Source organism: Rhopalosiphum maidis, chromosome 4 (assembly GCF_003676215.2).
Source record: "Rhopalosiphum maidis isolate BTI-1 chromosome 4, ASM367621v3, whole genome shotgun sequence".
In the NCBI taxonomy this organism is placed as follows: Eukaryota; Metazoa; Arthropoda; class Insecta; order Hemiptera; family Aphididae; genus Rhopalosiphum; species Rhopalosiphum maidis.
The window spans coordinates 47877173-47891784 of record NC_040880.1 but is presented as its reverse complement, the minus strand read 5'-3'; the positions used below and the strand labels follow the sequence as shown (position 1 = coordinate 47891784).

The following is a 14612-nucleotide window of genomic DNA, read 5'->3' as shown; positions in this document are numbered from 1 at the left end:
GCAAATAAAAAAATTGATCCTAATGCGTTAGGTTTATTATATAAAATACGTTAACAAATAACATAGATTAATTTTAACAAATAATTACTTAATTGTTCAAGATTTTTAAAGCTTGTAGAAAATTAATTCATAAAATTATAACATACAAATATTAAATTTATTAATGAATAACAATAAAACAAAATATATATTTATTAATTTTTTTTTTTTGAATTTTGAATAATTTGACCTAGACAAGATCTTTAATCATGACTGTGGTCTATTCTTACAGTATAAATAGTATAATAAATATTAAATAGTTTTATAAATGTGTAACATGAATTAAGATAAATTGATTAATTTTAAAAATAATTAATTATCTTAATTCATGATGCATAATGTTCATGGTTTACCAAGGTTTAGTAAAGATCTATTCTAATTTCTAATATTATCACAGACTAATACAGAAGTGATATCATAGATAAAATTTAATGTGTGATAATAATTTGGCGACAGTGCTGATTAAACGAATTATATTATTATACATAAGAAAAAATATAGAATACCTATTATACATATTATTTTTGATTTTGATAAAAGATCAAGTGTCAACTGTCAATAGTGTCATCGTTGTTAAACATGTTAATCTGAGTGTCTGTTTTATTATTTTAAATAGTTTTTCGAACCACGCAACATTCAAAGGCATGGCGATTGTTTTTGGTGTGCCGAAATTGTGTAGCCGACACGTTGCGCTCTGTTTGCTGAGAAACCATTACAAGGTGAGTCCCGAGTAAAGTCTACCGATTCTCCGTACTTGCCAATGGGTCGTACGGCCCGCCGCCGCTGCAAACCCACTTCTGACCGCCCTTCCACTGGCTACCAGTTCGAAGTCGTCTCTTTGACGACATGGATGAAGTCTTATGGATGGAAGCCTACCTGCCGGTTAGCGCCTGCCTGTTTTTCTGACACAGGACGAGGACTGATGGCGGCCCAAAATATTAAAGCAGGACAACCACTTGCCATTGTACCCGGTCGTTTGGTAATCACTGTCGACTCTGTGTCTGTATCACCATTTGGCAAACATTTTACCACTGTGTACAAGACACAACAAGTGTTAGCCACATATTTGATGTTTGAACAACACAAAGGATCTGAATCATTTTGGCATAACTATATTGTCTCGTTGCCCACAGTTCTGTCAAATTCAGCATACTGCCCTGCTGAACATTTGCCCAAAGATCTATCAAACAAAGTACTAGATCATCAAAACACAATATTGACAACTTTCAATCAAATCATATACGAAATGTCTTCTGTTGTATGTCCACACTGTTTAGACACTTGCAAAAATATATTTACATTTGAAGTTTATAAATGGGCATGGTCGATTGTAAATACTAGAGCTGTTTATATGAGTCCAGACTGTAGCTTAAAAAATAAAATAAAATTGTCAGATGTCAACAATCTAGCACTTACTCCATATATTGATATGTTTAACCACTCTCCTTTGGCTTGTGTTCGAGCCACAGTCAATCATTTAAATGGCGCATACACTATTATAACTGAAAAATTATTTAAAAAACATTCTGAAGTGTTTATTAACTACGGACCACATTCCAACACTAAACTATTTTTAGAATATGGATTCATTGTTCCATCAAATCCACAAGATTCTGTTCATTTGTCAGCTAATGAGATCATTTCAAAAACAGGCAAAGGTTTAAATAAAAATCGAATGGATAAACTTAAAACTTATGATTTATTAGATGGTCATTATTGTACATCTGAAGGCTTATCTTGGTCAACAAGAGTCTTAACATACCTATTAATTTATTCTGATCGATTTAATGATGAAGAATTAAAAAACCGAGTGTTTGCAAATTTATTTGACCAAAGTGAGGTTGAAGCTGTATCTAAAGTTGGAGCAATAGTCGTTAAAACCAAGCTAGAAGAGGTAAAACAATGGGAATCAAATATGTTGACCATATTAGAAAGCAATCAGGCTGAGAAGTCAACTGGTTTTGTGGTTGCTACGGAGCTGGTAAAGGAGAATCGGAGATTACTTGAGAAATGTTTGCAATCATTAATTGTTAAATAATAATCTTTTAATCTGTTGGAAATAAATATATGTTAAGGTAAATTTGTTGATTTTTTTTTTAGTTGGTTTCTTTACTTGGTCTATTTCAGAGATGGTGAGCCTATGACATGCATAACTATATAAAAAAATATCATTTGTAGGGATTTTCTAGGTTTAATAAGAAAAAAATTGAATTAGTTGACATGCAGAAAAAATAAAATCTAACGAAAACTTTTTATATGACAAAAGGTTCACCATTCCTAGACTATTAAATACAAAATATTAAAATGTTCTTTAAATAAAATAAAATAAATCTTATGAACATAATAATATGAGTACCTAAAACGTATTTCAATATCTACCTATTAAAAGACAAAGATTACATATTAACTATCATTATTCATTACAAATGAATCGCATTAAAAAATGTATTTTTCATTATTATAACTGATAAATTATTTTTGCATTGAACAGCCATGAATTGTGAATTATCATATATGAATTTCATACTTTTATTTTAGTTCTAACAGAAGTATAACTTTGATTTAAATACCTTATTCAAATTATTAACAATAATTTGTATAAAATCAAAGTAGTTACTAATCTATATTTATGACTATAATATTTAAAGATAAATTAAGTATGCATTTGTATGTAATAATTAAATCCTATGGTTCATTATTATTTCCTTTTTTTAATTATATTTTATTTAAATATAATTAGATGTACCATCTTAATAATAATATATATTTAAGTTATTATGTTATAAATTATATCGTTTGCATAGGTTAAAATATAAATGTGTTTTATAGAGATATTTTTAAACACAATTTCAGTTCTTAACAAAAGTGTAATTTACAAACTATTAAAATATTTAATTAGTATCAGAAATATTTTCTTTAAATCAACAATAGGTACATTTATATAAATAATATTATTAATATATAATATATTTGTATGTATTATCTTATAAAATATAGTTAAAATATGTACTAATTGATAGACAATCACTATAATAAAAAAAAGTTTTTGCAATGTCTAATACTTTTTCTAAATTTTTCAAAAGTATTATATCATAATCATTTTTCAGGCTATTTCTACTTATACTGTACATCATAACAATGTCCTCTGCAATCACCATAAAAAGTTGCGAATTTCAAACAGACTAGCAACACTTCCAACATGTTATCATATTGGTGGGGCTCATGTTAAAGAAAACTTGTCCGTAATAGAAGCCAACACTATTACAGGCAAAGATATGATCTTGGGTATGTTGCAGTACATTTGGCCAAAGGTTGGTTTACATATTAGTTAGTAGTTAATTAAAGTATAGTTACAAAATTTAAGAAATATGTAGGATGATGTGACTATTCGAAAACGAGTTACATTGGCACTCGGATTATTGGCTGCTGCCAAAATGTTAAATGTGTCTGTCCCATTCTTACTTAAATATGCAATCGATGATCTCAATGAAAAACTTGGTACTAGTGGGGACTGCATTGTTAACTATGGATTCAGCACCCGAAACTGTGTTAACTGTTGCAGCGACACTGTTAATATCGTGTGAGTATGAGTAAGTTTCAAGTAGATTATAAGTATAAATTGATATTTTAAATACATATTATAATCGGAAAATTGTAAGAGGAAATTTGTCTCCATCACTGGAATTTTTAAGAAAGGTATCAAACTATCAACTCTTCTCTAGATATACCAATAGTAGATATTTTTAAAACATTTGTTTAAATATAAAAGAATACAATACACTTATTGTAGGATAAAAATATTTTTTCCTCAAATTATTGCATAAGGCAAATTTATCTTAGTTTCTCCTGTTGTAATGTTATATATTATATTGTTAATTTTATTACATTACATAAATTACAAAAAAAAAAATGCAACTAATTTATTTATTTTAAGTGCTTACCTTAGACTATAATAAATTTAATTTTCTTGATAGCAATTAGATTATAGCTAGTGATTTTAATAGAATTTTATATTATTATATTATTATTATATATATTTATTTAGTATTTTAATAGTACTGCACTATTTACTGTATAAAAAAATGCTAATATTTTATTCAAGTTCTCTTAAATATTCAAAAATATATAAATAACATTTTGTGTCATAAATATTTTCACATCATATTTTCATTCCAATTCTATTAGTTGTGTTAACAAATAATGTTAGTATGTAAAATAAATAAATAGAAAATTAAATTTTAAATCAAATTATTGTTTTTATAATTATAATACTAAATTAAATAACTAAAACCAATACTAATGATTTGTCATATTTTTAGATGGTGTTTGTAGAACTGCTGCAGCTGGTATGAATGAACTACGAAATGCAGTATTTGCTAGTGTGGCACAACAATCTATAAGAAAAATTGCCAGAAATGTGTTCTTACATCTTCACAGTTTAGATCTTAGTTTCCATTTATCCAGACAAACTGGTGCATTATCTAAGGTATGATTTTATACTTCTATGATCAAAAAGGCTCAATAATATCAATTTTTAAAGGGTTAAATTTGTTTAGAGTCAATTATGTTAAAATTTAAAAATAAAAATATCTTGTGAAGTATTTAATAGTAGTTTAAGTTTTATTATTTATTTTCACTTTAAATGTTTAGCTTTGTTTTAGAAAGTTAATTAATGAAGTCAGATGTAGTATATTTTAAAGTGTGGCATACCTATGTGAAATTTGTTACTTATTTACAAATGTTGTTACCATTGTGGCTTCTACTATGAAATCTATAAAAATATATATTGAATATCCAGTAATAGTGATTATACTAATTAGGTATAACTTGTTTTGAATAATTTATTTTTTTTTCTAGGTTATAGATCGTGGAAGCAGGGGAATAAATTTTGTACTTACTGCTATGGTATTTAATATTGTACCTACTGTATTTGAATTGGCACTAGTTAGCACTATTTTGGTATGTTTATGTAAATAAAAAGTTAACAAATTTTTTATGGTTATTAATATATTTTTAGGGATTAAATTGTGGTTATAAATTTGCTGCTTTATCCTTTGGTTGTGTTTCCATTTATACAGCTTATACATTATTGATAACCCAATGGAGGACAAAATTCCGAATTTTTATGAATCAAGCTGAAAATGAAGCTGGAAATAAAGCTATGGACTCGTTAATAAATTATGAAACTGTTAAGGTATATGTTTAATAATAAAATTATTATTTTAACTCAAAAAGGTAAATTATTAATTACTTTTAAATAATTATTTGTACTAAGCAGTACCAATATTGCATTTAATACTTATTTATCATTTATATTTTGGTAGCTAATTTTTGGTTATCAATTTTAAACATTCTTCATTCTTAATCTAACCATTTTTATAAATATTTTATGATATCTCATCATCTTCTATAAAAGCGGAATAATGACATTTTGCAGGGTTCCCTTGTGCCACTCCTATCTGATTAATAATCAGTGATCATCTAAACTTTAAATACTTTAAATACATATTAAGTTAAAACTAGTTGACCTCTAATTCAAAATTTAGTATTTATATTATATATTATTTACTTATTCTAAATAAGATGTTCCTAAATTCATTTCTATCTTCATCTATGGATAGATAAGTTAAACATTAAAACTAATAATCAAGAGTTATATTATATACTTTTTATATACTAACTTTATTATATATCTATATTGTTTAATAAACAAGAAATAAATAATTTAAATTAAATCATTCCAATATATTATAAATCTTTTAGTATATACATAATTGACATGTTAATATTTGAGAGATTGAATAATATTTTAATTTTAAGTAAAATTGTAATTGTATACCTATGTTTGATATTTTACTCTTTTTAATTAGTTCAGCTTTATGTTTAACTTAAAACATTCAAATATTTTTTTTCCTCAATTATAGTATTTCAATAATGAACTGTACGAAGCTAACAGATATGACCGTGTCTTACAAAAATTTGAACTGGCTTCACTTAAGACTAGCTCAAGTTTAGCACTTTTGAATTTTGGTCAAAATGCCATTTTCAGCGTAACAATGAGCGCAGCAATGATATTAGCTGCAAAACAAATAGTGGAAGGTAATATAAATAAATTAGATTTTTATTTATTAATTTTATGTTATGTATAATTAAGTAATAACACATCAAAAAATCAGATATAAATATAAATAAACATTAGGTAACATGACAATTGGTGATCTGGCAATGGTGAATGGTCTCCTTTTCCAGCTGGCCATGCCACTAGGATTCCTAGGATCTGTTTACCGTGAAGTTCGACAAGCATTGCTTGACATGCAGTCCATGTTTGCAATCATGGCATGTGACCCGTCTGTTAAGGTATGCATCCATTATACAAAGCAATTCTTTAATCAATGAACTCTATTAATTGGTCAAAACTTCAAATATTTTTAACACAAAGTTTTTAAAAATGTAATAACATTTTTACAGTTCCCTATGTTTTTAATATCATAAGCTATTAAGCTAAAGTAGCAAATTGTAATTCTATTCTAAAAATGACTATACTCTGTTCTATGTATGTTTTGTATTTTATTTTTGTCAATTTTAACCAGAACCGAACTGATGCTGTTCCTTTGTCAATCAGTAAAGAAAACGCGTCCATCGAATTCAGAAATGTCAACTTCGGATATCAAAACGGCAAACCTATTTTGAATGATTTGTCCTTTATTGTTCCAGCTGGCAAGAAGGTCGCAATTGTTGGAGGTTCTGGTAGTGGGTAAGCATATCAGCCTAATATCATCAAAAGTGTTATCTATGCCTTAGCAACATAGTTTTCCTCATTATTATTTTATCAGTGTATTTTCATACTGACTCATACTTTTAAATTGTACTAAAATATAAAAACAAAACTTATGTTTTGGTACTTATCTGTGTATGAATGTACACTACTTGGTTTTGTTATTTGACTTATGTTGATAGAAATTGTGTTATTTAATAATATTATTTTGGAATTAAACAACTAAAAATTGAAATGCTTGATAATGGAAAAATGTCACTTAGAACAGTTAGAAGTTAGAAGCTTTGAAGAAAAGGTTCACAAATATTCTAACCCAGAGATGTGACAATATCCGAGTCCCTTATAATAATAAAAATAGTATTATAACTTTGTAAATAAAAAATATGTATTATAACCAGACCTGTGATTTATTTAATGTACTATAAAAAAATAACTATAAAATATGCATTTTAAAATTCTTAAAATATAATATTACCTTTTTTTAAAAAAATTAAATTACAACTATTAACAAATAAAAAATTAAGTGTGTTCTTTTCTACAAAGCCATATAAAATTAATTTGCATAGGTACTATATACTAAACTATATATTATAATTTATTAAATTTGTATTGTAAATTAATTTAAGGTTAACGACACAGATGTTTATTTTAGATTTTGAGCCACTAAGAGGAGTGATGAATCGATGAATGTATTGATTTATAATTATGTTTTATTTGTCTGTTATCATTTTTTAATTTTTATGGCATTAAAAATATTTGATGTTTAATTATGGTTTCTGGTGGCAAATTGGATATAATTGGTAAATGGTACTTTAGGATCAAAAGTAAAAAATGTTCAGTACTTTTCAAAAACTACAAAAAAAAACGAAAACTAATATATATGTATACAAAACAAGATTTTCGATAAAATTGATTTCTCTATTTTATCATATTCCAAAGACGAATGATTTTAGAGACTTTTAATTGTTTCCAATTTTTTATATTATCATTTTCCATATAAAATAAGAATCTATATCTAAGAATCTTTTTGAGCTATAATTGAAATATCAATAGAATATTTATGGTTGGTCCTCCAAAATTTATCGGTAATTCGCAAAAAAAAAAAATGTTCAAGCATTTAAACTTCTTAATAAATTCATTAATCATTGTTATGATTAAAAAATATTATTCGTGGGAACATAAACATTTTAAGTTTATTATTATGAATTTTACTATACGCAATGACAACTTCAAAATACGTTTATTTTTATTTTAATATATTTTCTATTTGTACCTACTCAAATTGTTTTACGGCAAAGGGATTTATAACTTAAAATTTAATAATAATTATAAAATATGGTATAAATATATTATTATAGTAATTAGATACTATAATCATTTAATAAATTCAATGTTTTTGCATTAAATCAACCTACCGTAATATTAATAATAAAATAAATTACTTTATTATTAATATTTTCAAACACCATGAAATTTATTTAGTGATAGGCTAACAAACAGTCTCCGTTCAGAATCGTTTTGTGTATATAATTGTGAATTGACATCTACTGTACAGCAGTGTGGTATTCACTTGTCTATTTTATTTTTATTTTTTTTTGTGTAATAATATAAATAAATAATATATGCATATTACATACTAATATTATTTTAAAATTAAACCCTAAAAATAATAATAATTATTAAATAGTGTTGATACATGAATGTTTCAGGAAATCAACAATAATCAGATTACTATTCAGGTTTTTTGAACCGACGTCGGGCGAGATACTGATTGGAGGCAAGAACATTAAGGATGTTGATATCGACAGTCTTAGGAAATGCATGGCTGTAGTTCCTCAGGTACCTATAGTTAATTATTGCAATATAAATTATCTTACATGGATTAGGTAATGATCAGTAGTGTCATTTTAAGTAAGCTTATTTTTGTAGATTGTAGATAATTTTTATTTTTACGCTGCGGTATTTCTTTTATAAACAACTTACATTTATTTATATGTTTTAGGGTAGGTATTTTAAGAAATTGTTTAAAATTATCTCGAGGGTGAGAAATTATAGTATTATTATTTTGTTTTATCCGTCTGTGTAGGATTCAGTTTTGTTTCACGACACGATCATGTACAACCTTCACTACGGCGACATGAGCAAGTCCGAGTCCGAAGTCGTCGAGGCGGCAAAGCTCGCGGAACTTCACAACTCTGTATCGAAGCTTCCCAACGGGTATTTGACCCAAGTTGGTGAACGAGGTTTAATGATATCTGGCGGTGAAAAGCAACGAGTGTCTATTGCCAGGGCCATACTCAAGGACAGCCCCATTCTGATATTCGACGAAGCAACGTCATCTTTGGACTCAATAACTGAACAGGTATATATATATCCTATAATCTTTAACAATATAACTAGAGATTTATTTTACTCCGGGTCAACAATTCCATTTTATCAAATCCTCGGACAAAGCCTTAAATATCTTAATTTAATATTGTTAACCAGATTCTATATAGTAAATAACAATCATATTATATTAACTATTCAGTACTTTTATACTATGTATTCTTAAAAGTATATTATAATATAACATTTTATGGTCTATAATTGCAATAAATTTTGCATATTTTAGAAACCAGTAAATGATCATACTTTAATTACTTAAGTTACGTATATTATTCAGCCACAAATTAAAATATATAATTTTACTTTTAGATGACATAAACTTAAAAATAAAATAAACATTCCCTGTTGTGTCGTTTTATGACCGTATTAAACGAGCGCATAATGTTATACATAATACTGATTCTCAGAGTAGTATTTTTGTCTGCAGGCAGTTATATAGAGCAAACCCTAAGTACAAAATTGTATTTAAATATGTTCAACATTTCTACATTCGTACGATGACTGTCAACCAGATGAAATTATGATCCAAGTCGGTTATAAGACGTGTTGGTAAAATATATTAGTAATGTTATAATTATAAAAATTATATAAAAAATAAAATATAAAACACTCGCGTTACGGAATACAGTGAATTCACATTAATGCGATTTACAATATACCTGTATAGAATATAAGTAGGTATAGCCGGATAAATAAAATAAAGTATAATGAAGATATTATCATGTGCATGGCGTCAAAGACGTTATTTATTTAATAATAATTTCACGGCCTGTATCAATCTTAAAATCGAATAAAAACCTATAGAAAATCGTCATCACGTTATCACCTCTTTATATCGGGAATCAGGATGGTACTAATACGTGAATATAGAGATTGGCGCCAATAAATCTGTTCTTCATAGTATCGTATTCGTATAACCAGTGATGACTAGATTTTCTGTAGCTATAGTACCAAACAATTTTGCTGGACCTTTTTTCAATAAGTAAATATACAATAAAATAAAATAATATTAATTTAAAATTTAAAATATTTTATGCCCATACATAAAATAATAAAATAGTATTTTATGCATTGTTTTTGTTTTTTTTTTTATTTTGATAACTAAATTTTGGCTTCAACAATTAGAATTTAGAGGCAATTAGACAGAGATGCCTAACCAAGTTAGATAGTGAGGGATAGTCTTATTGTTGCTAAGGCTTTCTAAAACTACTCTGCTAAACTATGAAAATAATGACTTAAAATAAATCTATTTAGGTATTATAAAATATACTCATAAAATGATTATAAATGTGGGTTGTCACAAATTAACAATAATGAAAATATAAATTTAATTCAACCCGTCACGGTTCTTTACAACTTTTCATAAACAAGATTATAATGACGATTTCACTGAGAGGAAGTGAGGTAATAATAATTTTATATGAGCTAAGCCCCCTCCATGATATAATTTAATTATATTAATTGCATCATACCCCCTCCAGTCCACCATTAGGCTCTAGTTGACCCCGTAACCCTGCTTTCCAACCGGACAGGACACCTATAGATTGTCTCTAGCCGTTAGCCTTACATATGTATACATTTTCTTAAATTGTTAAAGTTATTAACATCATGTTTGTCTTGTACAACCTACAAAATAAAATACTAAAATAGATATACATTTATAATACAAATGATTTTTTCTATGGTAGAATTGTAATTGTTTCATTACACAAAAAATAATGAAAATTGCATAGGTAAATCAATGTTCAACGCAAATTTCGTTACAGTTCAAAAGCGGTTTAACTGCTCAAGATTTAGCTGCGGTTAACAACTCAAATGATAGTTGATAGCTGTTAAGTGTACCTAATGTAGGTTTCCATGGTTAGACAGGTATTATAGGTAGACTTAAAAACCGAACCCCGCTTATGCGGATTCGGTGGCGGCACGTGATTTAACACCACAGCCACCCTAAATTTTTAATTTTTTTTCTATTTTTTTTGCGTTTTTTTAAAAATTCAAAATTATTTTGAATCATTAATGTAATTGTTACAATTAATACATATTTAAATGTTCTTAAGGCAAAGCCCCCCACTATATGTTTATCCAATAAATTATATATCCCCACAGAACTGAATCATATCCACTGCTGTGAGGTTTAGTTTCATTTAAATTAATTTTCATCAGTCATCACTAACTACACTAAACACATAAATACAGTATTAAACTTTGACCTTTTTTGCGTACAAAACAGCTTTGGGGTATCAACGATAGGAGTTATGACAGTTGGCCGCAGCCCGCAGGTAGATCGTTCAGCCGGGTATCGATTTACACCACGTGACGACTGATAGGTAGACACGCAATTACCATTTTTATTTGTTTACATAAAAAAAGCACTAGGAAAGTGAAAGGACAAAGTATTACACTGGGTGATGACTAATTGGTAGACACTCAAACATGACAATCGGCTTTATCCTATTGTTATTTTACAAACAAAAAAACAAACCTAATAAAGGCGGTTTGCAAACGCCGGAATTGAGTTATACCAGCTCCTATTAATAATAATAATTTTATTTATAACATATTGGTTATAGTAAATTAAATATTTGGATTTAATTAAAAAAATTGGTGGTATGTATACATTTCCTGGATTTAGCCCTAAACTCGACGAAATTATATGACTTAATTTGAATTTTTCTCTGTCAGAGATTCAATGTATTGTTTTCATTCCTCTAAAATGTATATTCAATTTGAAAAGTGGTGATAAATGGACATATAGTTGACGTATACCTACTGGAGAGTAATTTTAAGCCTTCAAAAGTCCATAGGTTTGTATGAGTCAATTGTATATGTCTAACTCTGACCCGATTCCATTCTTTTTTCATTTCAGATTATGCTTGGATTACAAGATTCTAAGATTTTTGTTTTAACTAATAATTTTATTTGATTTAATTGATGTTTATTGTGTTGTATACGGGGAATATTTTTTCTTATGCATATTATGTGAACAATATATTATATATTATATAGCTATGAATGTGTTGACTCAGGGAAGTGTCGGAAAGGCGCATGTGAGAACCATCTGGTTCTCACGATGGCCCACATGATCTAAAAAGCTAAGTTAGCATATTCTAAAAGCTCGAAACGGACTATGGGTACAGGGCTCGACAGTTAGTGGGCAGTTGAGAGAACAGACCATCAAACAAGTGACTAGTGTGAACGGAGCAGACTTTACAGAATCTCGTTTATATATATAATCCCAAAGTGTTATAAATTATGTTTTTCTTTTCAATAAAGTGTAGTGATAAATTAAATCCGTCCAAATGTAATTTATTCTAATCAACATAATACCAAAGTTAAAATTACTGTATGATGGTGCATCACATTTAATTTGGCTGCTTCGTTATATGTTTTTCCAGAGAAATAGTGTTTTGTTTGAATTGTTTTTTTACGTCTGTGTTTTGGGAAATGTCGATAAATTGCATTTCGGGTGATGATACAGCTATAGAGCTTGTTTGGTTTGTTTATCTGCAATATCATTGCCAGTTTCCCAATGTATCTAGGTATCTAAATTATAAATTTTTTTATTGTTTTTTTTTTTTTTATCATTTCCTCCAATTTATTTTGAATTTGTATAAATTATATCGCAAGGAATTTTTTTTTAACTCATAAGTGAGTAGAGCGAGTCCTTTAAAATAATTGATTTATGGATGTATTTTTTGCTTATACATTTAATAGCCAAGTAATATATAGCAGTTGCATCAACTGAATTGTCTGAATATATTGAGTATGTTTATATAAGTTTATAACTAATCAATTTAATTTTAATATATTATCTATTATAGGTATTATTATAGAAACCTATTGCCTTATATAAAATGTCTTTAAAAAAATAATATCAATAATTATTGTTTTCATTTTTTCATTTTCTTATTTATAGAACATACTGAAGGCATTGCGGCGTGCTACTAAGGATAAGACGAGTGTGTGCATTGCCCATCGGTTGTCGACCATTAAAGATGCTGACGACATATTGATATTGCGTAATGGGAAAGTCGTTGAACGCGGCAGTCACCAGTTCTTAATGGAAAATGGCGCATCCGACTATTCCGAGATGTGGAACATTCAACAAGACACTACTACAGAAAAGGACCCGTAAACTCACGACGATCTACATTATAATATATTATTATTATTAGTTTCGTTTATATTCACATGGTATTTACATCAAAAGTCACGTTTTCGCCTTTGTTGTACACTGATTTATGCGATTTATGTACAAATTATTATTATCATAATTTGTCCACGTTTAAGATATGTTATTATATCAGGCTATACCTAGCTAAATATTATGTGTAGACTTCTGCAAAATGTTACAAGTGACGACATTTTTCGAAATTAATGAAAAAATATGTATTTAGGCGTCTGCTGTTACCTGTTATACAGTTAGGTAATTTATATACGTGAATAACATATATGTAATCGTACCCGCTGTACTGTTGTACATTATTTGTTTTCTTAATAAATTTAATTGTTTTTTTCGGAACACCTTTGGTTTTATTTCAAAAAAGTCCTAGTCAGTGTTATTGGCGGCCGGTGGCCGCCGACAATTTAATTTTTAATTTTTAACGAATATATATAAGTTTAAATTACCTATAAATAGCTTTACTAGTTCGAATAGTTCAATGTTTCCCGGATAAGAATAATATATAATTTGTATGAAATGTAATATACAATTAATCAACCTTAATAAAATATATTGAAATAAAACAGATTAATGGTAAAATATCAATATAATCGATCTTTACATACGAAAAACGATTCTGGACGAAAACTGTCTGTTAGCCAACATTACTAAGTGTTAAAGCTCTTAAAATGTACTACAATATATACATGCATTTTTGCTGATTAAAAATATAGAAAAGTACAATCAAGCCCACATAGTTTAAATTCTTAAGAAAGTTATATATCAATTATGATATAATAATTTTTTTTAAATACGGAAAATTACAAAATTAATATAAATTTAATATGCGAATATATTCTTAAGACTTTATACATGCAAAATTGCAAAATATGCACTTTAAGCTTTTAAACATTTTTTGATAGTGTATATTGAAACTAATTTCTAGCTAACTTAGCTAGTTATCTAGAAACCTAATATATCACAAAAAATTATTGACGCATCAATGCATATATCATAGATACTTGAACGGTTGTGTTTTTTAGCCAGCAGAGACCAGTAATGTATTATCGTTCAGACTAAGCTATTGTCTATATATACTTTGTGAACTTTTTTTTAGTTGTATATCGTATATGCTTCAATGCTTCTACAGTTGTACATAAGCATAATATGGTTAAGAAATTTAAGATGTAATAACTAATAAGTATAAACGTATAATATACCTTAAATTTTATAAGTGTTGTACTTGTA

General features: G+C 27.5%; 1 protein-coding gene across 1 annotated transcript; it reads left to right on the top strand.

Annotated features, from left to right (window-relative positions):
• Window positions 1–498: 498 nt before the first annotated feature.
• LOC113555764 (ATP-binding cassette sub-family B member 7, mitochondrial) lies at window positions 499–13726 on the top strand. Its single transcript, XM_026960291.1, is given in 13 exon segments — window positions 499–758; window positions 3147–3350; window positions 3414–3554; window positions 3556–3619; window positions 4359–4525; window positions 4897–4998; window positions 5057–5233; window positions 5964–6138; window positions 6239–6396; window positions 6630–6793; window positions 8524–8653; window positions 8901–9176; window positions 13119–13726. Coding segments are annotated over 13 exon segments (2052 nt in total). The 5' UTR covers window positions 499–683; the 3' UTR covers window positions 13338–13726.
• Window positions 13727–14612: the final 886 nt, after the last annotated feature.